Source organism: Musa acuminata, chromosome BXJ2-6, assembly GCF_036884655.1.
Source record: "Musa acuminata AAA Group cultivar baxijiao chromosome BXJ2-6, Cavendish_Baxijiao_AAA, whole genome shotgun sequence".
Lineage (NCBI taxonomy): Eukaryota > Viridiplantae > Streptophyta > Magnoliopsida > Zingiberales > Musaceae > Musa > Musa acuminata.
The window spans coordinates 13,583,396-13,610,427 of NC_088343.1; the positions used below are offsets into that span (position 1 = coordinate 13,583,396).

Below are 27,032 nucleotides of genomic sequence, written 5' to 3' on the forward strand. Positions count from 1 at the left end.
CTCTCAGCGTATAAAAATTATATCATCATATACAAATTATATCGTCTTGATTTAGTGAAACCATGGTGGGTTTACGATAGGAATAAAATAATTAATCTTTCTCGGTGTCATATGCTAGATTAAACTATGTTTATTGTGTTGAAGTCATAATATTATTGTGAATTTTGATTGTTTAATATGTTCAAATAATAGTATCACGGATTTTGATTGTGCAAGATGAAATTAACCTTGATATCTTGATATTATTGAGGATTGATAAGCAACCTTAATTTTTATCTAAGCTTATTATAAGCTTATTGCAAGAAATATTTAAATTTCGTCGTGCAAAAATTATATCGCACGTGTACTTGACAAAAGCTTATCTGATTCTTAAGTTTATATCAAGAAATAAATGGACCATAATACATCTCTCTCATAAAATAATCTATGTAAGGTCTTTTATAATGGGCTTTTGTAACTATTAAGAGTAAATTAGAGTTGATTTGTGGGAGTATTTACGTGGAATCATCAAATATTGTTCGGACACAAAGACTCAATTGACCTATTACATGTTAGGATTAATGCCTTGATCATATGAGATGCTTCGATGATATGTTGGGTTGATCAGTCACTCGGCCAATAGGTCCAGTCTTTGCCCGAGTCGCGTCAGCTCGACCTCCAACTTGCGACTTGCCGACCCTAAACCTGAGCCCGAGATCAGTTACTCGACCAACAAGTCCAATCTTTACCCGAGTCGCGTAGCTCGACCCACGACTTGTGACTCGCCAATCTCAAACCTGAGCCGAGATCAGTTACTCGGCCAACAGATCTAATCTTTACCCGAGTCGCACGGCTCGGTCCCCTGACCAGCGACTCGCTAGTACCAACCCTGCCCAAAGCACGGGGCGTCGCCCACCGAGCAACCCCACGGTGAACTAGCTCGACTTTCCCTCACATGCAACAAATACGCATGCAGCACTCCGACCCAGGCATGCCCCTCGCCCTCTTGCAAGGACCCCATGGCATGCCTCGCCCTCATGCAAGGACCCCATGGCATTGATACGGTATATGTTGGGCCCTGGCCAAGTCACCACCGACGCCTCGTCACACCATCGTCAGGTCAGTACGAGAAGCTCTCCAACACGCCAGCCAAGACCCGTACTAAGGCATTCCTCGGTACGTCCCATCCCGGAAAGCTCGGGGCGGCGTCGTATGGTGTCGTTCCTCACTTTTCGGACGGTGGCCGCGCGAAGGTACTTCTTCCCCCTCCCCCCCCTAGGATCAGCCGCCACGCAAAACCTGCGTACATCTCATGGGCCATAGTCGGTAACTATCCGATGGGGGCCTTCCGTGCAGGAAAGCGATCACCCCTGAGGCGAGAACATCTCGATCGAGAGAGGCATTTTTCCTCCCGGTATGCTAACCAGCATCCAGGTGGAGAGCTGTCAACCAGAGTCCCGACCAAGAGCCACCAACCAGCATCCCGATGGAGAGACGTCAATCAATATTCCAGCGCCAACGCCACGTCCTGAGGGCGTGATCGACCTCGGCAACCAGTTCAACCGACCGAAGACTCCCGACATCGACCAGTGGACCAGGCCGTGCTGACTCATCAGCGACGACGCATACCATCAAGCATGTAGCCGATGACAAAGTAAGGAGATCAAAATTTCAGGTAGAAGAGAGAGAGAGAGATCCTCAGTATTTTATATGATATAATAAATATTCTCTTAGCATATAAAAATTATATCATCGTATACAAATTATATCATCTTGATTTAATGAAATCATAATGGGTTTAGGATAGGAATGAAATAATTAACTTTTCTTGATGTAATATGCTAGACTAAAATATGTTTATTATTATGCTTGAAGGTATAGCTATGATTGTGTGGACATCATAATATTATTGTGAATTTCAAATAATAAATATTATTACAATTTTGATTGTCCAAGATGAAATTAACCGACGTCTTGATATTATTGACGATTTATAAGCAACCTTAGTCTTTGTCTAAGCATAGTATAAGCTTAGTGTCAAGAAATATTTAAATTTCTTAAGGGGTCATGCAAAAATTATATTGCAAGTGTACTCAACAAAAGCTTTTCTGATTCTTAAGTTTATATCAAGAAATGAATGAACTAAAATATATCTCTCTCATAAAATAATCTATGTAAGGTCTTTTATAATGGGCTTTAGAAACTGTTAAGAGTAAGTTAGAGTTTGATTTGTGGGAGTAGTTACGTGGAATCATCAAATATTGTTTGGACACAAAGACTCAATTGGACTATTACATGTTAGGATTAACGCCATAATATGTTGCCTTGATCATATGAGATTCTTCGATGACATGTTGGGTTGATAGGGTGTTTGAGTTGGTATCCATCATATAGTGCTTTGACTATTAAGTTAGATGTTTTTTTATCATAATACTTTCTAATTTGGGCTATCAAGACTAATATAGAAGTGTTGATATCTCTCAAGTATATTGATATGAGATAACAATTATTTTGTGAGTTGGTTTGTCGACGTCGATACGATGCAACTTAGTTATGAATAAAAAAAATATTAAAATCGTAGCCTAAAATCTTTTACCCAAATCAAACCAATATAACTATGGAAGTTTGTATCATTCCCTCCAATAACCCAAAAGAGCGTCACACACAATCAATGAATATAGTCAGGTATCTTACGATCGTAATCATACATGAAAGCAACACACACACACGCACAATCTCAACCACAAGTCACGACCCATTCCTGCGTGTCATGCGATCACATTAATCACCAAGTCGCTACATCTGAACTCCATTGACTAGGTTAGCACGCACGCGAATGGTCTGATGCCTTGAGCGCTCGCTGTATCTGCCCACGCCCACACACTCGGGAGAGCCAGAAAGGGATTGACCAAGTCGTGCCCCCATCCCCTCCCCACACCTTCTCACGTCTATCACTCGACCCTGCTCTCGTTTCACTGTGATTCCGCAGCAGAATTAACGCTTGCTTTATACTTCCTTTCATCCTTTGGTAATCGAAGAACTGCGAATAATTTAATTATTATTTTTGGAATTATCAATAGGCAAAAAAAGGGATTGACAATAAATAGCAAGCTTTCAATGAAAGGGGGAATGAATCACGTTGTTTCGCTGGTGATTCAGTCCAACCACATATCAACACATCAACCACTCAGCTGTGGTCAATAAACCCAGCTAGAAATAATAGAAAGGACGAAGAAGCTCTTGGGGTGTCGGTGAGCCCCACCTACCTTCCCCAAAAAAGCAACGGAACTAGTGGCGATACATGCACCCGAGTCGAGCCGAGTGGTCGTTTCCGCGGTTGGTGGAGATTTGACCACACCAAACCTCCTCCTCCTCCTCCTCCTCCTCCCTGCGCGTCTTCCTTCTCATGGCGGCCATCGCCCCACCAAACCTCCTCTTCCCTCCGTATAAAGTGCCCCCCTCTCTCAGCTTACTTCCCCTCAGCTTCACAGTAAGAAGGGCTTTTCCTCCTCCTCCTCCTCCTAAGCTGCCACTGCAAGCTGAACGAGCTAGCAGCTACTTCTCATGGCGGCCATCCTGACACCTGCCACCACGGGCCCTCATTCGACTCGTCTTGCTCTCCCCATCGCCAAACCTAAGATCCCTTTACAGAGGACCCACCTCGTGCGGTGCGTCCACCGGCCGGAAATCTCCCCCTTCTTCCACGGCGCCGTCGGGGCCAACCGCGCCGACTGGCAGAGCGCCTGCGCTATCCTCTCCAGCAAGGTCGCGACCACCTCCCAGAACCATCAGCAGACGCCGCAGCACCACGAAGCCGGGGATGACACCAACCACAGCTTGGTCCCCGTCGTCAACGGTCATGGCTCAGCTGCCGCCGCGCTTGACCTTGTCCCGGTCCAGCTCCCGCAGCCGCTCACCATCGCCGACCTGTCCCCGGCGCCGAAGCACGGGTCCCAGCTCCGGGTGGCGTACCAGGGCGTCCCTGGGGCTTACAGCGAGGCGGCCGCCGCCAAGGCCTACCCCAACTGCGACGCCATCCCGTGCGACCAGTTCGAGGCGGCCTTCCAGGCCGTGGAACTCTGGGTCGCCGACCGGGCCGTCCTGCCCGTGGAGAACTCCCTGGGCGGCAGCATCCACCGCAACTACGATCTCCTCCTCCGGCACCGCCTCCATATCGTCGGCGAGGTCCAGCTCCCCGTCCACCACTGCCTTCTCGCCCTCCCGGGCGTCCGCAAGGAGCAGCTGACCCGGGTCATAAGCCACCCGCAAGCCCTCTCCCAGTGCGAGCACACCCTGACGGCGATGGGCCTCAATGTGGCGCGCGAAGCCTTCGACGACACGGCCGGGGCCGCCGAGTACGTGGCGTTGAACGGGCTACAGGACACGGCGGCCATCGCGTCGGCTCGGGCAGCGGAGCTGTACGGGATGCAGGTGCTGGCGGACGGGATCCAGGACGACAGCGGCAACGTGACGCGGTTCGTGATGCTGGCGCGGGAGCCCATCGTGCCCCGGGTTGACCGGCCATTCAAGACGAGCATCGTGTTCGCAGCCCACGACAGCGAGGGCACGTCCGTACTGTTCAAGGTGCTCTCCGCGTTCGCCTTCCGTGACATCGGCCTGACCAAGATCGAGAGCCGGCCGCACCGCCAGCGGCCCATCCGGCTAGAGGACGAGGCCAGCAGCGGCGGCGGCGGCGCAGCCGGCACCGCCAAGCACTTCGAGTACACCTTCTACGTGGACTTCCAGGCCTCCCTGGCGGAGCGCCGGGCGCAGAACGCCCTCGCCGAGGTCCAGGAGTTCACTTCCTTCCTCCGCGTCCTCGGCAGCTACCCCATGGACATGACACCCTGGAGCATCACTTCCTCCTCATCCACCTCCTCCTCCTCCTCTTCCTCCTCTCCTGGTTCGCAGCAATAACAGCAACCTCTAGTTTTCCCGTTCACGGTGTGCGTTGTCATTGTTGTTGACCGAACGATGGACCTTCCCCCCACTATTGTACCTCTATCAGTTCACCGGCCCCATTCCTCATTATTGTCACCCTCATGATGGTCTTCGTCTTCCTCTCCCTCCCTCGCGGACCTTTCCTTTTTGTTTCCGCTTATCATGTAACGCCGTGTACATTCCTTCGGATCAGCTTCCATTACGATTGCAATCACCGCCTCAACTGATCCGACGGCTGAAGTTGGTCAGATCAGAGTACCACAGTAAGCACAGCAGCAGTGAGTGGTTCATGTATAGGCTTAAAAGCAATAGTTGCATTATGATGATGATTTCATAAATTATTTGTTCAATAATTTTGTTAATTACGCATATAAATAGTTGCAATTAAAATGTCATAAACTGTAGCAAGCAATCGTTGTTGATGGGAAGATCTCTTCCTATTGTGGATATACGAAGGCCCAGAGCACACCAAACCTTAATTGGGCCAAGAAAGCCGAGACGTATTGAGGCCCATTTAGAAGCCCATATCGTGTGACTGAAGGCAGGTTCTCAGCCGTTGATCTAAAATAGAACGGATCAGATATATGATCTCCTCCTTTCCCGTAGTTAGTGGCCGACGGAGTCGACTCAACCCGACCTACTTTCGGCCTCGCTTTCTCCCCACCCTTCTTTCTACCTCCCCACGCTTCTGCTTTCTCCCCCCAGAAAACCGACCCTCGAGTCCCTATCGCCGAACCCAATCCACGAATTATTGTCTTCGTTGACTCGAGTGTGGTCGATGCCGAACCGGCTTGGTTCGTTCGAGCTCGCACGGAACAGATGGTGGGATGGCACATCGCATTTGCTGCCGACAGGCTTTGCTTGGTAGCAGCGAAGGCACGCGTCTGGAGGTATAAAGCTCGAGCATATTCCCTCGGCTTCTCTTCTTTCCCTTTCTCATCTTTCTTACCAGTATTATTATTATTATCATTATGCGTCCCATTTCTTAGTGTCCCGCAAGTTATCAGATCAGCTTTTTCCATCTCTATCCTGTGCGACTCTTTGTTTAAGTGGATGGCTCTGCCGTTTCATGCATCCAATCCATCACATCTGACGCCATCTCTGCTGCTGTGGCGATAAGTAGTGGCCTCAGACGAGGAACACAAATTCGGTGAAGGGTATCCGTTCTTTGCACAGGGAAATGCATAAAGAAAGCTGCAAGCGGCGCCGATGTGCCCATGACAGTAGTTCCTCTTCCCAACACGTGTGCGTGCGTGTATAAATCTTGGGAACCTCCACTTCGTGATCGATGGAAGCATGGCTTGTCACCGACCGCCACCACCACTACGAGCACGAGGACAGACACGTCCTTACCAAGACTAACATGATAGACATTCAACATAATGAACGAGGCCAGCAATATGTCGCATGTGCCCACTGCAGTAGTAGATGAGTATGGGTTTACGATGTTTAGGATGCTTGTTGATGGTTTGGATCGATGAAATGGTCGAAGTCCCATTTATGTTCTTTTTGTTTGCATAGATCTCTCTTAATCTTAACTTGGTGTTTTTTTGTTTTTTGTTTATGTTACTAAAGAAAAAGAAAACCATTTTATTGGCATCGTTAAGCAAAGAAAAGAAGATTGTTCTCGAACGAGAAGGTATTGTGTTTTATACATTGAAACCCTACTATACTTAGTTGTCAATAGCCTAATCTCTCGTTGTTTCGCTACTGACCCATGGGATGAGTCTTAGCAAATATATGAATTTTGCGCATTTGCATGTGTTGTTGGCATGATAGATTATTTAATATTTGGTCATTTGCCATATAAAATTGACTGTACAAATCAATAATTTAAAAGCTTAAACATATGAATTTTTGACAACGTGACCAAAGCAAAGCATGGTTTGATTAACCCCAAAAATAAATCCCAAAATGTTTATGCTTCCTTCCTATGCGGCAAAGTGATACTATGAATAGGCTAATGATTTTCTAATTAGTTAATTTCATATTTATCTACATTTTTACAAAGGAAACACAAACTTCCACATACGTGTGTGTATATACATATATATTCCATTCCATTGTAATCAATCTCCATTGGTTGATAAATAATTTTCATACCTATTCCATATAAGAGATGTGTTTACGTAAGCGACATATATAGATCTTAAGGGATGCAGAGGAAATATCTAAATATTTGGAAGGGATGTATGAAAATTTGGAAGAGCAAATGTCCAATTTGCAAACACCGAAAGGCCTTTATGAAAATAAATGAAGTTTCAGTTTATATATGAATTGACCGAGGAATAATAAATAAAACACGAGTAAAAAAAGAAAAAGAAACATTTCATTTTGAGTTGTGTTTGCTGGAGAGAACGTTTATAAAAGATCCGAAGTGGGGCGTAACCGGGGTTGTGTATCTGATTCAACGGAGTGAGACACGTGGGGGCGTCTGCATCAGATTCATGTATGGGAGTCAGAGAGAGACTCCTGTGGTGGGTGGGTGGGTGGTCCCTCAGAGCTGTTGTCTGAGGTGCCTGCCCGCCTGCCTGCCGGCCTGCTTTGTGCTTCTCACTTCATGTGACCCCTTTTCCCTTCCCTTCCCTTCCCTCCCCCGGTGCTCACGCGTTTATATAGACTCACCCCTGGTGACCTTCCCCACCCCATCTCATCTCCCCCTTCTTCTTCCCTACCTGTGTTTGTGGGTTGCAAGAAACCAGGAACAATGAGACACGGCTCGCACAGCTCTCGGGCACCTCTCGTCTTGCTCCTCCTCCTCGTCATGATCCTCCTCTCCGTCCAAAACACAGCTGTTGCTTCTCGTTTCCTGCGGCCACTGAAACCAGGTTAAAAAGCCTTAACCACATCACCTGCATGTGATAGTGCATACAGATGAAGACAGCTTTGTGTTCTCACATTCTCTCTTGCTTTGGCACGCAGACCATGTGAAGATGAAGGATGCAGGAAGGGTGGAGGAAGAGGAACCTTGGAATGTGAGTGAGGCAAAGGACACAACCTTGATGGAGTGGTTTCTTTCTTTGCTTTCTCACTCCTTTTTCCTCGTTTCAGCTCATGGGCATGGAAGCATGCGAGGGTGGAACCCAAGAATGCCTCGAGAGGAGAATGATGTCCGAGGCCCATTTGGACTACATCTACACGCAGCGCCACCCTCAGCCATAGAAGAGGAAGGCAAGAAACAAGCAAAGCCAGGATGAGCAGTGATGGGATCTCAACAAGTTGCTTAAGAGTATCTAATGCTTATTAAAACCATCTCTCACCGAACAATGTCATATATAAAAGGTGTGATGCAATCACTAGGTGGCATTCAGTGCTATCAAAGGTGTTTTGTATGGCTTTGTTACCATGTAATGTCAGTGAGCGCAGGACTAGTTGAGCCAACACCACCTTACTAGTATAATGATATAAATTGCTTTCTCTATTCCTGCTCCTTGTCTTGTCAAAAGGTTGTGGTTTCTCGGACATATAAACATATATAGGCTTGCCATCGTAATATTGTAATATTCAAGCAACAGTACATACATGTCTGAAGAAAGACTTACAGATTCTCCTGCATATATTTTCTGGTTCAGGACCTGAATCACCAGACCACTACAACAATGTCAACGCATTCATACAGGTATGGACCAAAAATCCAAGACAAAATCTCTTTCATAAATACAGATGCAGAGATGAAACTTTGATGGTTACCACGTAGGAAGACACTAAGAAAATATCTGTCAGAATCTTATCATAAAAGAAGTGGGCAACTCTAATAGTTAGGGAAACCAAAGTGGGAGTTTGAAGAGTGATTTATGATGTCCCACCTACGATTTATAATGTACAAGGCAGTCAGATATGTAGACCTCAGCAACATCTTCCTATTTCAGCTCAAGCATGGGGTTTAGATTAAGAAACTTCTAGGCGTTGTTACCATGTCGCAGGGGTCAATTTCCATGGTGAAGTTTGCTTTACTTCCATTGATGCATAAGAAAGTTTGGATCCGGCAGATCTTTTGCCTTCAAATCAGAAGTGGACAGCTACCTTTTGTAGGAGAAGTGCTTACACCATTATCAATGGTGATGAAGTGCTGCTGGTAGTGGTGGCAGTGGAAGCGGCGCAGGGAACAACTCCGTCCATAGGGCAGGTAAAGATGGAAACCAGATGTGGATCTTCTCGAACTGTACTTTGCTTGAAACTCAAACTAATCCTACATTGGCTATGAACTGTATGAGTTGCAACTAACTCAAAATGCACTGTCTGACTATCCTTTTTGGAAGATTAATTCTGTGATTTTGGACTTGAATCATGATGACAGATTTGGTATAAGGTCAACTGATCCTGGTGGATGGATCACATTGAGACCTACCATGCAACACAGTAAATTTTCGGTTCGATGGAGACAAGCACCGTGACCAGTGACAGCTTGACCGTCCATGACAATTCGATGTCCCACATCACTTTCGGAAGTCCTAGCTATCCATGCGGATTCACATGCAATGTGTGTGAATCTGATTAGAACATCAATGATTTGCCCCGATGAGATTTCGATGCTCCAAATAATCCCATATCTAGTGAGAAAATACATCTATAAATAGTATACTTACTTCCGAGGGTTTGACTTGTGTAGTTTAGTTTTCATGCTCAAGTTGTGAGACACTAGCCCAAAATTTGAATAGATAGAAGGGGAGTAAAGCCCTGACAAACAATGTCATGCTAGCTAAGGTTATGTGCTACCTATCTAAACAATGCATGGCTGACAGCCTGATTCCAAGAGAGCAGAACAAGTGATGGGGCATGACCAGGATCCAATCAAGCAGACTGAGTTTAGGGTGATTTGGTAAGGTCATGATACCCCTCTGCCTCTGCATGCTAACCACATCTGGGCCAACCAAAAGCAGTGATGGGTGTGTGAAGTCCAGTCTCAGTTTTTTCTTCTCCTGAACTAGAAATATAGTTGGATAATCATTGCTAGCATGCAGAGAAAGCATAACCTAACAAGGAAAAAATGATAGCTTACTGGTGATGGGTCGCACCACTACAGCTGTAACTTGGCATGTTATCATGGTCCCAATAATCTCAAATTCCTCTCAAGTCTTGGTGTCAAACAAATGATCATATAAGCATGTGCTTCCAGATACACTGCTTTCCTTACTGTGGCCTACATGAGAAAATGATGCTCAAATGAAAGAAAGAGTACCAATTACTCCATCTAAATATCTCAAGCAAGGCTGGATCATGAAAGCGAGCTTATATTGTTTCATCCTATTTCTTATAAAAGGAAAAGGGAAAAATGAAAACCTAGAGGTGAGAATTGCAAGCCATCATCGCCTTAGTTCCAACTTAAAAGTGAAAAAACCTAGAGGTGAGGATTGCAAACCAACATCGACTTTAGTTCCGACTTAAAAGTGATCACCAGTTTCTCATTAATACATGAATGAATATAGGCATCAGAAAACATCAAGAAAGCAATAAAACACAGGTACCGAATTCCTAACCAATTTGACAAGAGAGGGACATGTCAACTAAAAAAAGAAGGCAAACCAAGTGTCTGCCAACATGGGAGATCGGGGATGATCAATATGCATTGTTTCATCCCCCAAATAGAGAAGTCATTTCTGTGGCTAGAACCCTATCACCCAATTCCCAAACTATTGCACACTTTAGGGACAGGGCAACTGCTACAAACAGATAAAAAAAAATACCGAACAGATTATTGCGTGTAATTCTAGGAAAATAAAAGCAAGCAATGTGTCCCTACCTATATTTATGGTGTGCTTTTAGGACAGATTCTACAAAATATAAACACCAATACAAAAGGAAATGACATTCACCAACAACAAAAACAAGATTAAGTTTGTAGACAGGCAAATATAAGCCCAAGTGAACAAGCTATCGTATCCATGGGAGTATTAAATTCTTAATAGACTTAATTGGATGTGTTTTCAATTAGCTTTAACAAATCAGTCTAAAAGAAAAAAAAAAGCAAATGCCAATTCTACACCTGAAAAAGAGGTTTGTAAAAAATGAGTCCAATTCAAGCTAAAAAAGAGTGCCCTAAAACCTTTGTGAATGCCGAAGCTTGAGACTCCATAAATATTTAGAGAAACCAAAAATGATGCTAAAATCTATGAACGAATAAACTTTTGATCTCAAAAGCCAAGTACGCACGACATCAGTGGTAAGCACTTGTAATTCCGTAAGTACAACAATAAAGTAGGCTAACTGCAGAGGCAAACTTACCTAAAATTTGTGTTTCTAAATTATTTACAGCAAATATTCTTCAAATGTAGCCAATCACACAAAATACATGCTGGGCAAAGCAGATAAAGCAAAGAGTTCTACAAACAGAAGTATGTTTGCAGGGGAGATAGACGACATTGACTATGAAAACCATACCTGTTGGCATGCACACAATGAAAAAAGCAAACCATCAGCCACACCTGGATCCACACCTTGATGAGCAGCTTGGCGAATAATCATTGTTTAAACAACTATCTTGTCCTGCAAATTGCCACTGACACAAAGACGCACACAAATAACAAAGTAACAGTATTAACTAAACAAAGTTCAAACTACAAGAACTCTCATGTGACATGATTGTGTCTCAAATTATTATTTCAAATTTCAATAAACTTTGACAAAGAGATGTCCAAATATACGATTTTTAACACTAATTCACTTATGTCACCTTTCAATATAAGATACTAATGCAACGTGTATGTCAATTAAGAAAAAGAGTTTAGATATTGTGCACTAGAAGGAAACACTTAAAAAGAAACATTCTAAAGGATACATGAACCAAACACAAAATGGTTAGTTCTTGATGGTTCTGACATTAATCCATGCCATTGTGATGTTATAACTGTTTATGGTGTCAAAAGAAATCGACTGCCAAAATCACCCAAGCAATACAAGCACCAAGAGTATAAATTCCGATGCTCAAAGTTCTCTGTTAAAATTTATGCAAAAGTAGGTTATGATGTTAGATATCTGGAAGGAAAGCCAAACTAGAAGTTTGTGATATTATCATATCCACAGCCATATCATCAATTTAACTTCCTGGACTAGATTTGGTGGAACAGGCATTCTAGTATCACCCTTCCTCTTGGATAAGTTTCATGTGTTATCTCTATATATCCTCGCATCCTAATGGAAGTATAAATCTTAAAATGGACCTCCAAGACATACACAATCTGCCTCCACCAGAAACAATTCACAATTTTTAACTTGTTAGATTTATCTGTCACAGAAGAGATATACACAGGCACATTGATGGACCAGCATGCGATAAGCAATTTCTGGAAAATATAGGGCCTGTAGATACTCCTTCAAGTGGAAAAATAAAAAAATAAAACTGAGAACTCATTGATGTCTATCATTAACAATCCTGGAAGCTGAAGAGGTTGACTTGTTTGAATGATGTCTCATAGAATTTGGTTGACATACTCAATTGTGTTCTGCAATTGCGGATGATGGGGTCTGGAAGAGGTGATCATACATCAATCTACAAAATGCAGTGAAACATTCAAAAGAAAATAAGTGAAAAGAAATATGGAATTTTAACTGCCATTGTTATAACTAAGATGTGGATTATTTGGAAAATCAGAGAACCGAGAAAACCAAGAAAACACAGCAAATGCAGGCATTCTGGGTTTACAAACTAGTGACAAGTTGTCACACAAGATTATGCAGGAACGATATAAAACTCAGATGTATCAGTTGTTCTAGGAAATTATGCCCATATGCAGAATTCGAAAATAGCATACTATCTTTGCAAATACTTCAGCAAGAATGCAAAGAACAAGGAGAACCATAATATCATCATAGATGAATGGACGTGCTTGTTGACTGATTGACCTAATAGAAACTGCCATGCCACCAGTACAGTACCTTCAATGATGACACATCCTCTAAGAAAGTTTTTATCAATTGAAACAAGAAAGAAGAATCACATCAGCGCCAATAAGATTCAAGAGGATTAGTTACAAGAACTCTCTATGCACTTCCCTCACTTGAACCAATAGAACTACCTGCATCACCAACCATCTTTATTATGCTTAATACTTCGCAGGACTATTTGTTGATTTGGAGCTCATTTCATCCGACACATGTTCTTCCTCAAAATCCTTCCAAAACTGAAAAAACCCTTGATCATTTATGCTTGCATTAAAGCTAACAAAAAGTTAGCTAACAAATAGCTTGAGTAACCAGCACCAATATGATCTCCTTAAGCAGAATTTGAACAAACAACACTATTTACTGCCGTCATTTTACTCTGCCGAAGGCCACCAAGCCCTAACAGGGTCAAATCCATCTATCTTTTTACATCTATAGACTTTCATCAGTTTGAGGAAATGGCAACGCTGAAGTTCCAAGAAAGAAATTACCTCCCCATAAACAAATTCATTCATCCACAAGTTCATTGATCAAACAACGCTGTTGAAAAAGGAAACAAATCAGAAACAAATTGTACAACGGAATTAACGGAAGCACAAAAGCATATACAAAATGAATGGATGTGAATGAAGAACACAGTGTGATCCTACAAGACCTCAGCGCCCATTAACATGGCAAAGTGGGAAGTTAAACCAGAAAGGGAAAATTTGCACAGAGATTGTACCCACATAAGCATTGACTTGGCGAACGAAACCAGAGCGGCTCTTGGCGTTCACTCGGCCCACACCACCGCGACCGACGAGATCGTAGGCCTCGGAGAGGACGAAGCGGCAGCCGCCAAGTCGGGTAACGGAGCAAGGGCAGGAAACAGTGTTGGGCCTAACAAGATATATCACGGTGGCCATCCTCTCCACCCGCGTTCTTGGTGCCGTTAAACGAAAATGAACGGACCATGATTGATCAAGCGAGACCTAAGTCAACAAGATATGGAACGGCTGCCATCCTCTCTACCCTTGTTCTCGGTGCCGGTAAATGAAAATGAACGGTCCATGATTGATCAAGCGAGACCTAAGTCGGATGAGGATCGATTTCTTGTACCGAATTGTCAAGTAATGTTAACCGTGATATTAATGAGACAATTTAATTTGTACGTGACAGATGTCACGTAATCAGCGCCATGCAGAGTGGGCAAGCGTTATGTTTGATGATCATATAGGGGTAGATCAGTAGTCCATATTTCTAATTATTCGGATTGGGTTTGGATCGATTCAGATTGGGTCCGAGTCCGATCGGCTCACCTGGTGATTGCAATATGTGGCGAAAAGTCGAACAGGCCCTGTGCAGAAAAGGTGACCCTGATTCGGTAAAACTCACCAGGTGATACAGGCGGAGGAGAGAGAGAAAGGAGAGATCGTCTTGTTGGCGAGAGAGGGACGACAACGTGAGATAATTAATGATAATGAAAGAAATAAAGATAGCCCAAGTAATAATGTGAGAGTAAGTAGTAAGAACTGTTCCCCTATCTCTGTCGCATCTTCCGCGGCCGCCTCCTCTCTCTGTCTTCTTTCGCTTCCTTTTTCTTGTATTCTTATCTTTCTTTCTTCCGTAATAATTCGTGTTAAATTGGTATTGTTTTGAGCTGCTGTAGAGATTTGGAGGAGGTGTTGCAGAAGAGACGAAAGGGAGGAGGTCGACATGAAGAGGAGCAGAAGATTCCAGTCTTCTTGATGGCTTCGTCGCCTCCTGTCAAGCGCCGAGTCCACCGGGTCTCTGCCGCTTCGACTCGCGTCGGCGCCTCCAAAGCGCAAGCGGCCTTGGCTAAGATCATAGACATCATCTCCACCGTCACTGCTCCGCTTGCAGAGACCGAGGCCCCCCGCCATGGTTGCGATCGAGAGACCGCCCGCGGGACGCTGCCGCCGGCGAGAGAACACGGCTTCGGCGTCGATCTGAGGCTCAGGTTGGGCCCGCCGCCGGAGGTTGGAGGAGGATCGGCTGAGGGAGACGGCCCCACGGAGCAGAGCGACGTCGTGGACGACTCCGCGCCGGCGGACCCCGGGCGCGACGGGGAGAAGGAGGCCTCCGTTGCGGTCGCGCCTGCGTCGGCCGTGAAAGAGAACTCGTTGTCGCCCGCGGTGTCCGTTGCCGGCTGCGGCGGCGGCGCTTTAACTGCGGCGAAGAGCTCGGAGGGCGAGTGCGATCCGGATGAGGAGAACGGCGGAGAGAGCCACGAGGACACAGCAGCAGACGGCACCAAGGAGGCCGATTCCGCACCACAAAAAGAAACGAAGGGAACCGAAGGGGCGGACGGCGAGATTACCGCCACCATCGTCATCACCACGACCACAACCAGCAGCAGAAGAGGCCGCCGAAGCGATGGTTGCTTAGACTTGCTGCTGGAGGCGGTTCGGCAGGTCTCAGGCGGCCTCTTCGACGACGACGGGCCGGAGGCCAAGAAGGCCATGCCTGCTGCAGCTGGGGAGGAGATGGCACCCGCGCCGTCGGGGAGAACAAGGAGGTCCACCGGCGACGGCGGTGGGGGGAAGAAGCGGAGGGAGACGGACGAGTGGACGATCCCGTTCCATGTCTACCAGGAGGACACTGCGCCGATCGTGCGATCGAAGCGGGGAAGGAGCCAGGCGCTGCCGTCAAGGTACCGCGACTCCATCCTCGACCCGTGGAAGAAGTCGCCCGCCCTCACCCGCCACTCGACAGGGCGGCGCGGCCACGAGAGTGCACCTGCCGCCACCCGGTGACGTCACTGGAGCCGCACCAACGCTTTCGAGCAGACGCAGTCATGTCTTTCGTTTTCCTTTTTCCTCCCTTCCCTTACGTAATAATAATATGTTCGCTGTTTAATGGAGGAGAAAGGTAAACAGTAAGGTCGTACTCGTAATCATGAGCTGCTGCTGCTGCAAAGCCTCGTTGCAGTCACTAACTTCACATGATTTAGTGCCGCCGTTGTTTGTAACGTGCAGTCTATTTGTGGGGAACAACGCAGTTAACACAACGGCATGTGCGTGAAAGCAGTGCCTGCTTAGCCCTTCGGGCGACCTTTCTCGCTCATTGACTTTGACTTTGACGAGGAAATAGCTGCCCTTGGTGTGCGGGCGTGCAGGCGCGGCCGTTGGACGAGCCTGCGACCATCAGCTCAACAAGGGCTGTTGTTCATGGCAGGCCATTGGAGGCTCCGACCATTACGTACAGCGAAGTCTCCGGTCAAATCCCTGTTCTAAGATCAAGCAAGCTATCGCTCCCTTGTGAGTAAAGAGATGTGGAAGATGCTCTGACACAGTCTCCTGCGGCAGCACACTTGTTCTTGAACTTGCATCGGTCTTCCAGGAATGATGTTTTGGCGGCCTTCGCCCCTGAGGAAAGATGTCCCAGATGCACTCTGGCAAGTATGATCGATCGAGTCTCATACAGGCTGCGGAATACTAGCTGAACCTGCAAACAAGAAACAGGTTGACTCATTTCGAGAACAAGCTTAGCATCCGCTGCATGCACATTGCCCCATCACCCTTGAACTGGAAATGTTGATATATCTGCATCTTGTAGGGAATTCCAATGTCTTCAAGATCTCAATCCCATTTCTGCTTACCAGTTCCTGGTTACAGAGACAACCGATTGGATCAGTGAGAATTCCTTCCACCCCCAGATTGCCTTATGTACTCGTATGACATAAGGAGCAAATCTACTGAAAGACTTCTTGTGTCAAAACATTCTCGTCATTCGTTTGAAGTTCATTAAAAACCATGTAAATAAGGAAAAACAGAAGTTCAAACATCTGGTAATTTATGCCTGTCACCAACATAATTATGTCATCCATCGTCTCCTTCCTCAACCTTTATCTGTCGTCTAGTCATACTTTAGACTTGGTGATCCATAAGATACAACTCTGCGTCAGTCTGACCAAACATGTCAGTTTTCCTTCCCCCACCCAGAAGATGCAGAATCACAAAGGAAATCGATGCCCAGACCAAACCCACAGACTAAGCACCACGAGTCAAAGTCTCTTAACCAGATCAGACAAAACAAGATCGTTTTCGTTATGACACGAACTTCTTGTTAGATTCACAAACGCACATGAATTCCCCCTTTGATGGAAAACATACGATGGATCCACACAATGCCATTCAATGAATTTAGGTTGAAAAAGAAACACTTTTGTTTAAATATACTAATCAAGGATAAAGGTAAGCTCATTAACTATGCAACAAAAGACGTCAAGATCGAACTTTACATGTCAGCTCAAATTGCTGAGATCAATACTTGATATTCGAATCGTATGGAACAATGAAATCCCGAGGGCAACGCTGCATCGGAAGCACAGCTCAGGTGAATGGGAAGAGGAATCACCGGTGTGGATGAGGTGTGAGGGTTATGGTCGACCGAGGAGGAATATAGTGACCCGATAACCCAAATCCGACATTGGTAGAGGTCAACTGAGGAAGAAGCTAAACTTGCTGCGAAAGAGGAATTGCATCGCATGCAGACTCTAGAATAATAGATATATCATTTTTGAGTTCTGAACCGAATAGAGATAGCTTTTTTGCATCCACTAGTTTGCATGCAAAGTGCCCCACCTCTAGTTAGGTAGAACCTGTTAACCATAGTGTATATAAAGAGATACTTGCCACAGACACTCCCTCTCGAGTAGCTTTGTTCTAAAGTCTACATGCGATGCAATTCCCCCCTTCGCAGCAAGTTTAGCTTCTTCTATTTTTCACTTCTAACAGGCGCCTGCCGTCACCCACTAAGGCCGGACCTTTCGACCAAGACATAGAACCACCGGCCACTCTGTGAGGTCACCGGAGCCCCACCGATTCCCGAAATCGTGACGTTACGTTCCTTCTCCTATCTACAATACGTAGAGTAGTTGTTCTATATCGAGTGCATTGTTTTTGTTTTGTTAAGTAAGCTATTAGAAAACCATTGTGCTCATCAATACAGCAGAAGGGTTGCATGCGTCCTCCTGCACAGCAACACAGCCAATAGTCGAAGCATTAGGTTGTGTTCCGCACTGCTATGACTGTGCACATCAGATGACTTGGAGAGAACAGGAGGCTGTGATCTGCAAAGTTCTTGCATGAAAGAACCTGATACCGTACCCTCCAGAGTAACTTTGTATCCATAAGACGAAAGTGTTGTTGGATCAACATATGATAACGCTTTGGTGGCTCATTCAGCAATAGAATGAACATCCATTTCTTTAATGGAAAATAACAGCATACACATTCACATCTTATTTTTTTATCCCACAAAAAGATAGCTTATATCAATCCCTTACTCTTAATTTATGATAATGGATGAAACACACCACCATACTAATTGGTTGGTTATAAATTATTTTTATTATATTAAATTATGCACAAATTATTTATTATAATATTCTAACTATAATGAACTCATAAGAATATAATACATATATAATTATTTTAAAATTAATAAATTAATAAATCAATTATCTCATTAAAACACTCCCTCCCTTACTACATAATCCAAATCTATTTATCTATACTTTTGGTACCTAAAATTCACATTATCAAGTTTATGCAGTTATTTATTATATATATATATATTTATTTATCAATATTGTGGAAAGCCGAACGCTTGTACGGAGAGAGGCGGAGTCGCGGACCGATCTTTTCCATCGTCAGATTTGCTCACGAATCTAAAAGTCATACCGTTACCGTTAGATCGTATCAAGTCTCCTTCAAGTTTGATGGACCTGATCTCATATCGAACGGTGAAAAGTTCGACCTTATTCGAAGGCTCGTCTTCGCGACTACGAGCTCGAAAGATTTCTTTTCGGCGGCGAGCGTCCTCCGACGAGCCGTCGAGTGAGATGCCGCCCAAAGAACGGATCGCGTACTTCTACGACGGTAGTCTCCTCTCCTCCTCCTCCTCCTCCTCATCTTTCATCCTCCAAAAATAATGCTTCTTTGAACGATCAAAATTAGTAAACCCTAAATGGTTTCTATTTCTCCGGTTTCCATAGCATGGTGCGTTGATTTGCCCTCATTGTTGTACCTTATTTCTACCGAAATGAATCGTTTTCATCATGATTTTCACTCTCGAGGTGTTGTCCGTGGTTTCTTGATATCGTCTCGTCCATCTCACACAAGTCAAACGAGTCGAGAAGTCGCCGTGTAAAATTGCATTGGTTTTCACGCACCAGCTTCTGGAACGGATGCCAACCCTCCGATAAGTGCCGGCCGGGTCCTGATGGTGATATTATAGAACTGGATAATCCCTTGTTAACGTTAAACTCCTCTGGCTAGGGAGTTGCCTCCGTTTGGAAATCTGTATGGAGCTTTCTTGATTCCTAATGCGAAGAGCATAAGAGGGAGAGACGAATGAACTTTTTTGTTCTTTCATACTCGTTTGGCGAAATGGCTACATGATTTAAATTAGCAACTCGTTTCAGTCATGACTAGTTCAATCAAACTAGGGTTATGGCTAGAACACAAACACATAATGCTGGCTTTAGCACTTTGTGAAGGTCATAGTTACCTGGACCCCTCTACCCTCCTTGGAACACAATTTCGGTTCCTCATTTTGATTTATGATAGTTCTATGTCTTGGATTACTAGTATAGTTATCAGGGATGCCAAAATTGAAGATTCAATCTCGTCTGTTTCACTCCATCGAGAAACAAATTTGTAAACATTCATAGTTTAGAATCCTCTAGAGAATCTTGTATTGTTATTGAAAGAGGAAACTTGCTGTTAAGCATGTAGGGACTGATCAAATCATGATTAATTCCAACAGAATAAGGTGAGGCTAGAACACATTAACATAAATGCCGACGTCAAGGCTTCATATAGGGGGGTATTTGATCTATCATGTCTTCTGTCGTACTTTAAACTCTGCTTTTTCTCAAGTTGTTCTTTGACCTTTGCTGAACTTCTAAGATCTGTAAACACAATCTTTGTGCTAGATAAATAACTAGGGGGTTAAGCATGAGGTCATGCTTTAAATTGATCTGTGTAAACTTGTTCAGTTAGTTGTGCCTTATTATGATCAGCCATTTATATATAATATAGGCGACTAAAAGTTGTGTTTTGACCTTTAGAAATTTTCTTCTAGATTTCTTGAAGTTAATATTTTTTGTAATTTTCATGTACCAAATTTGCAGGAGATGTTGGGAATGTATATTTTGGACCAAATCATCCAATGAAACCACATCGTTTGTGTATGACACACCATCTTGTGCTTTCATATGGTCTTTACAAGAAGATGGAGATATATGTTAGTCTTGGTAGTCCTTTTCCAGGTTCTGGTATTTCTTTAAGAACATAGAGTTTTTATTTATAACATATCATTTGCAGCGGCCACACAAGGCATACCCCGTGGAGCTTGCCCAATTTCATTCGGCAGATTACGTGGAATTTTTGCACCGGATAAGCCCTAATACACAACATTTGTTCGCTGATGAGTTAGCTAGATGTATGACAGAATGAAATTCATGTATCTTGAAATTTATTTTGTACAAATTTTTTAATATTTTTGTACAATTTTTTAAATATTTTTGTACAATTTAAATAATGATTTATAACTTATGTTTCTTTGTCTATTGTCATGAAATATTGGTTTTGCCGTGTTTGTGTAACTGTAAGGTGAACTTCACTTCCAGCTTGGTTAAGCATAATTACCTTTAACCATTAGCAATAATTTGCACCATATGCTGTATTTCCATGAATTGTATAATAACAGTATGGGAAAAAAAAATCCTAAATTTGGTTTGTGATAACCAGTTAGCACTAGTAGTGCAAGATTGAGATTGGGCTTTTCTACTATAAACTTCCTAGAATCATATTAAAGCTTTGTTGGTTGCCTTAGTTAGCGGTGAAATCAGGTTACTGAGTTTTTCATTTTGACAGAAAGGGTCTAAGATGTAAGGTAAGCTATAATGGTTATGCACTAAGGGCTGACAGCAAGGGAATATCGTTTGTTTCCTTGGAAACATGTTTTAATTCTAGTAGAACTTGGAAAATCATTTTCTGGAAGGTCTTGGGAATTATTAAAGAGACTTGCCAGTTATGATCCCTAAGAAAAACTGAATTGGTCACTGAAAATATTGAACCTAATTGTTGAAATGAATGTGACAAGTGTTGGGTTGAACAATCTTTTCAACATTATCCAGTCACTTGTGAAATTAGATGGAAACCAATATGCATACTTCTTAAAACAAAAGAGATGAATTATTATCATCTCACGATATCATTTTGCTTGATGTGATACTAAAATAAAATACAGAGATGAATTATTATCATCTCACGATATCATTTTGCTTGACGTGATACTAAAATAAAATGCATCACCATTGTTGTTTGATGGTGCATTGCATCACCATGTCTAATCCTTCAAGTCACTTTGTTATCTAAGCTTATACGTTTAATATATCTCTACATTGTTCTACATGGCTGAAAGTGTCATGCACTTCAGTTTACCTGATAGTCATGACATTTAGGAACACCAGATACACTAATTTATTTCCCTAGTGGCCGATACTTGCCTAACTTCTTTACTTGGTTGGATAAAAAGTATTCTTTATTCTGTATTAGAAATATGCTCTTTTGCTCAATTCATGCACCGATTTTCATCAAGAGAAAATTTTCATTAGTCTTATCTTGAACTCTGTATCATTAAGTTTTCCTGACAGATGTTTCAACTCGATTTGATTGCTGTTCAATGTCCTCTCCCAGATAACCTTGGAGAAGACTGCCCTGTCTTTGAGAATCTTTTCGAGTTCTGCCAACTATATGCTGGTGGCACAATTGGTAACATTCATTGTTTTGAACTTTTAATAAATTGAATTTTTCTCAAACTGATTCAATTTTTTGCGTAGATGCTGCACGAAGGTTGAACCATCAACTCTGCGATATCGCTATAAATTGGGCTGGTGGCTTACATCATGCAAAAAAGTCTGCAGCATCAGGCTTCTGCTATATCAATGACTTAGTCTTGGGAATTCTGGAGCTTCTTAAGTATCATGCCCGTGTTCTTTATATTGATATAGATGTTCATCATGGCGATGGCGTTGAAGAAGCCTTTTATTTCACAGACAGGCAATCAACTTATTTACTTTTCAGTTCAATATTAGTAAACTTGAGTATAAATTTGTGACTTTAGTATTTATTCTTGACAAAATCCCTTTGGCAACTATATTATGATGGCATAATCAATATTTTGACATGCATTCCTAAAGTGTTTATATGTTTTATCGTAGTAAACAGCAAAAGTATTTAACTGTTTACACTCTTATCAGGGTAATGACTGTGAGTTTCCATAAATATGGTGATATGTTCTTCCCAGGAACTGGCGATGTTAAGGTAATTTTTCTTAGTTGTTTACGATGCTGACTATATGTATAAGTTTTCTTCCAAATGTTTATCTTGTGTGATTCGTATGTCTATGCCTTTGTACTGTAGACGTCATGATATATTAGTTTCTTCACATAAATCAGTAACAAAATCTTGACTTAAAGATTTGCTTCGAAGGAGAGATCATGGACTTGGATGACAATGGTAATTGCATATTTGATCCGCCCCCTACTTTATTTTCTTTGAGAGCACTGCATGTACAAGCAATGGGAGGATCCAAGGGAATGAACAAAAGGCATTAATCTGGGGCTAGATGTCAGAATGTAGTAACTCTGTTTTTACCCATCATGGAGATATTCAGTTTCTGTTTGCTAGATTTGCTATTTAGTAACCATTGTAGGTTTCTTTAGGTATTCAACACATGTTCATGGTAAATAGTTTTCCAATATCATTGGTGGCATCTTTCTTAAGGGTAAACTTTCATTTTTCTTTCTCCTAGTAGGTTTTGGGACTTGAACTTGGAGTGATGTGTTGTCTAGAGTTCTAGATTTTGCTGGGTGCCAATTTACAATTATCTCATATGCTAGCATAATTTGATTGAACGATTGGATCCATGGTCTCTTTTGTGTGCATGTGCACATGTGCTCATCTACATGACAGCATGCATTTTACCACAGAATGATTTGGAAGAAGAAAATACTCATATCTAGTTACAGCCTGTCTAATTAATGATTTGGAAGAAGAAAATACACATTTCTAATTAATGGGAATCTGTTGGAAGATATTCCTTATGAAGTAACTTGAATATGGGTTTTTTTGGGATTGTTTATTGTACTAGATTCATCCTTGCTTCATTGTAGAAAAGAGTAGAAAGTTCAAAGGTAGTGTTTTCGTTGAAATTTTGGAGAAGAAGATAAAGACTCTTAGATACATGTTCTAATTTTGAACTCTGAAAAAGAGCTGTCTGCTAATAGATTAATGCATTTTGCAGATACTCTTTCTCATCCTTAATTGCAATAAAATTCCTGAGTTTTGTGGTATATGCTGTACTGTGATGTTGAGTCAATCCTGAAATTTTTCCTATCCATTTCTGTGCTACTTTTAAATTATCTCCATATGTTAATTTTGCATTTGTAACTTTGCTTCTTAAGATCTCTTTCTGGATAAATATTTGTGGCATTTTGAGATTGATAAGAATGTATTGATTCAAGGATATAGGTGAAAGAGAAGGGAAATATTATGCCATTAATGTCCCACTCAAGGATGGAATAGATGATGCTAGTTTTACTCGACTATTCAAAACGGTAAGACATGAGCAAGCATATACAAATTCAATTAGTTATATCTAGGTCAATTACTTATCTTCATTGTTAATAAGTCACTATCTTGCATTGTTCATTTGTGTAGATTATTGCCAAGGTTGTTGAAACATATCTACCAGGTGTAATTGTTCTTCAATGTGGAGCTGATTCACTTGCGGGTGACCGCTTAGGCTGTTTTAATCTCTCCATTGAAGGTGTTAAATATTTTTATAATGTTTTGCCTCTTTTTTATATGTACAATGAGCCCACAGATGACTGTAGTTTTGATATTTTTACCTAAAATTTTCATTGGTATTGAATTGTTTTAGGTGATGTTGCAAGTACCTTATTGTATATAAATTGCAAATGAGTATCATAAATTGAACTTTCAGATCACGAGGAATATATCAGACAGTTACAAATATGATTGTGATCCTACATTTGTTGTTGAGTTTATATTTCTACAATTTAATTGCATGTCTATTTATTGCTCATTTGTTGGTTGCTAACAGGACATTCTGAATGTGTAAAATTCGTGAAGAAATTCAATTTGCCTCTGTTGGTAAGTGTCGAAGCTAGATAGATATGTTAGACTGAACATGGTTTAGGTATCGAAATATTTCTTCTTCTGCAGGTTACTGGTGGTGGAGGATACACAAAAGAAAATGTTGCTCGCTGCTGGACTGTTGAAACTGGTGTTTTGTTAGATTCAGATCTTCCAAATGGTATGGGAATAGATTTAGTTGAACATAATGCTTTGGAACTTAAGTAGAAGATGTATCAAGGAAAAGTGGCTATCTTTGATCTTTTTATACGAAGTGGCTAACCGGCATGAATTTAATTTGCAGTTGCTTTTGTTTTTGTCTTTCATTTTTTTCATTGCTGGATCTGCAGTTTTAAGAACTTTTATTGGATCTACTTGCTTCTAAGTTCTGTTTATTCAATGTTCACTTTGCTACTAAGACATTATCCAAGCTTTTAAAATTTGTTGTTTGCAGAAATTCCAGAAAATGAGTATATCAAGTACTTTGCACCAGATTATACTTTAAAAATTCCGAATGGCAATATGGTAGGTGCTTTTCTGAATAGTCTCTGTCTTTTTAAATTAACCCATGTCATTTAGAATTTCGTGATGCTAGTACCATGATTGTCTTTCTTTAGTCAATCACATGCCATTAGACAAGAACCAGTGCTCTGTGTCAATTAGTTGGATCTCAGATATTCTGTTTGGCTCTCTACCAATTAGTATATGTCATTTAAAGTGCTGTAGGTTGTATATATCAAAGAGCCATGGGTATTCACCACTTCTAATCTGTTCAGTTTACTTTACGGAACAGGAGAACTTGAATAGCAAGTCATATCTTAGCACAATCAAGGTGCAAGTTCTAGAAAGTTTACGATGCATACAACATGCTCCTGGGGTTCAAATGCAGGAGGTCAGTCTCTATTTCTTATCTTTATGTAATTCTGTAGCTTTTCCAGCGATTCTATGCTAGTTTCTTCTTTGACGTCAGTGGGTTTAACATCATAAAATTTTCAACAATGAAGAGAAGTGACGATCTGCATGTTTACTGTAGTGGTGGATCCTTAGTAGATGTAGGATTCTTAATTGCAACTTAAATAATAAACTGTAAGGAAAGTTGTGATATATATACTGCTGGAAACTTACAGCAAAAAATAGGTTTTCAAATAAACCAATTTGATAAATTTCCTTCTCTTTGCATTTGTTATCAATACTTGTAATGTGTTACTAGAAGAACGCAGATGACGATCTGCTTCATTATAGTTGAAACCTAGTGGCCAAATTGACCTTGGCATGCACACAATGAGGGTTGAGTTCTTCATAAAATTGTTGTTTGCTTTCTTGGTATGGCAGTCTGATTTGACATGAAACACAAAGCATGCAGGTCTCTTATTAGTAGCAATTTCTAGACATTAGCTTTTCAGTTATTTTGGTCACTACAGGGAAGCTCATAGAGTCTATAATTATAATGCCTGGGGATTTGAGTTCTGACACTGTAATAGGTGCCACATTCTTGTCCAAGGGAGCTTTGTATTCTATCTTAGGTTTCAGATTTGGTTTTGGAACCTTTCTTCTTTATTGTTACATATTTGTTTGTAGGACTACCATCATATGTAGCCTCCTCTCTTCTACATGATAGCTTGTCCCTATGATTTTTAGTTTCTTCTCTTCTTGACTTTCTTTCCCCTTTTCTGATAACAATTGGTATCTGAGTTCTAATTTGTGGTCCCTTTTCTTCTATTTGTTATTAGAATGATAACTGATTATGTCTACTCTAGATTATTGAATTTTGAGATATGTAAATCAGAGAGTTTCATAAACATTGAAAGACCCATCAATATTTTATTAGATGGCTATGACTCTGTTAAATAAGTGTGTAATCATCTTAGCTAACTGATATCATTTTTTGTTCTCGAGGATTATTGATCTATACATAGAGAAAGCTGAGACATCTTGTTGACTGAAAAAATTATTGTTAAGATAATTTATTTTGCAGGTTCCGCCAGATTTTTATATCCCGGAATTTGACGAAGATGAACAAAATCCTGATGAACGAGTTGATCGTAAGTGCTAATTATTTACTGTATTATTTGATGCTGCATTTCCATATCAATAATTTTTCTTTAGTTTTCTTCATATTTGCAGTAATTGGTCTTAAAACTGCCATTAATAATCCAAGTATTTTATGTAATTATTAACCTGCAATTTGTCCCTTAATAAGGTTTTATATTCTATAGATTATCATGTAGAAAATATCGGCTAACTTTTCACATCCTTATACCAGCTAATTTCCTGTTTGTCTATGGGTATAAGTGATGTTGCCACACTAGGTTATTGTGTGGAGAAAAGCCCATGATGTTTTTGCTTTGTAAAATTATCTTTCAACTATATATATATATATATATATATATATATATATATATATATATATAAAGCATTTTACTTCTGCAAGTCAGTATTCTTAGACTAAAATAATTTCAGTAATTTAGGTTTAACTTGCAAAAGTTATTCTTGTGTGTGTTTCTCTCTCACTGAAGCAATCTAAGTCTTCTTTGAAATGTTAATTAGAGCATACCACGGATAAGCAAATTCAGCGAGACGACGAGTATTATGAAGGGGACAACGATAATGATCACAACATGGAGGATGGCCCTTGAAATTTTGTTGCCTTTGTTATGCTTCTCCAATGTATACTCATTTTTGCTTCTTTTGGGCAGCAAACGAATTTGTGCACATAGATTTATTGTCCAACTCACTTAAAATGTATTCGTATATAATGAATGGATCAGTTTTTGTTTATTGGTTTTTGGTAGTGTTTCTTTCTTGTCCTCTACTGACTCACAGGCGACGCTAACCACAGCCACGAGGTGATGTCTCCTCTCTCTCAAAAACATGATGCCATCTGTTCGATAAAATTACGTTTTGAATGAGATATGATTTCACTGACCGAAAACACACCCTTTTGCAGTGAGGTTAGTTGCTACTTTTGCTGTAGACCGATCATAAATTGCTGATGACGGACCTTTCTGCAACACCTGTGGCCTCACTCCCAGCGCAAGCACGAGCAGTGGTAACTTTCAG

The 27,032-nt window shown here is 41.8% G+C and overlaps 4 protein-coding genes and 1 long non-coding RNA gene across 8 annotated transcripts; 4 read left to right on the plus strand and 1 right to left on the minus strand.

Moving 5' to 3' along the window:
* Positions 1-3,381: 3,381 nt before the first annotated feature.
* On the plus strand, positions 3,382-5,258 carry LOC135614997 (arogenate dehydratase/prephenate dehydratase 6, chloroplastic-like). The gene has a single exon (XM_065112925.1). The coding sequence runs from the start codon at positions 3,544-3,546 to the stop codon at positions 4,894-4,896; it is 1,353 nt and encodes a 450-aa protein (XP_064968997.1). The 5' UTR covers positions 3,382-3,543; the 3' UTR covers positions 4,897-5,258.
* Positions 5,259-7,590: 2,332 nt separating this feature from the next.
* LOC108953016 (uncharacterized) lies at positions 7,591-13,722 on the minus strand. 2 transcript variants are annotated; one of them, XR_010487800.1, is made up of 4 exons: positions 13,527-13,722; positions 12,933-13,338; positions 7,819-12,406; positions 7,591-7,729 (listed from the first exon to the last, which is right to left on the minus strand). It is a non-coding gene; the product is annotated as an uncharacterized LOC108953016 (long non-coding RNA). The 2 variants fall into 2 exon arrangements; XR_010487799.1 differs by having other exon boundaries at positions 7,819-13,338.
* Positions 7,612-8,341, plus strand: LOC135614998 (putative phytosulfokines 6). The gene is made up of 3 exons (XM_065112926.1): positions 7,612-7,748; positions 7,843-7,895; positions 7,972-8,341. The coding sequence occupies exons 1-3, from the start codon at positions 7,628-7,630 to the stop codon at positions 8,080-8,082; spliced, it is 285 nt and encodes a 94-aa protein (XP_064968998.1). The 5' UTR covers positions 7,612-7,627; the 3' UTR covers positions 8,083-8,341.
* A 573-nt stretch (positions 13,723-14,295) lies between the features above and the next one.
* LOC135614999 (uncharacterized) lies at positions 14,296-15,694 on the plus strand. Its single transcript, XM_065112928.1, has one exon. The coding sequence runs from the start codon at positions 14,526-14,528 to the stop codon at positions 15,552-15,554; it is 1,029 nt and encodes a 342-aa protein (XP_064969000.1). The 5' UTR covers positions 14,296-14,525; the 3' UTR covers positions 15,555-15,694.
* A 2,860-nt stretch (positions 15,695-18,554) lies between these two features.
* Positions 18,555-26,750, plus strand: LOC135584080 (histone deacetylase 9). Of its 3 annotated transcripts, XM_065112930.1 has the most exons (14): positions 18,555-18,683; positions 19,940-20,052; positions 20,133-20,250; positions 21,510-21,584; positions 21,653-21,872; positions 22,073-22,136; positions 23,339-23,431; positions 23,535-23,643; positions 23,941-23,990; positions 24,063-24,153; positions 24,427-24,497; positions 24,766-24,864; positions 25,948-26,014; positions 26,520-26,750. In XM_065112930.1, exons 1-14 carry the CDS (start codon positions 18,647-18,649, stop codon positions 26,606-26,608), a joined length of 1,296 nt encoding a protein of 431 aa, XP_064969002.1. In that variant the 5' UTR covers positions 18,555-18,646; the 3' UTR covers positions 26,609-26,750. The 3 variants fall into 3 exon arrangements, with proteins under 3 accessions (XP_064969002.1, XP_064969004.1, XP_064969003.1); XM_065112931.1 differs by lacking the exon at positions 18,555-18,683 and having other exon boundaries at positions 19,940-20,062; XM_065112932.1 differs by lacking the exons at positions 19,940-20,052; positions 20,133-20,250.
* The last annotated feature ends 282 nt before the right edge of the window (positions 26,751-27,032 follow it).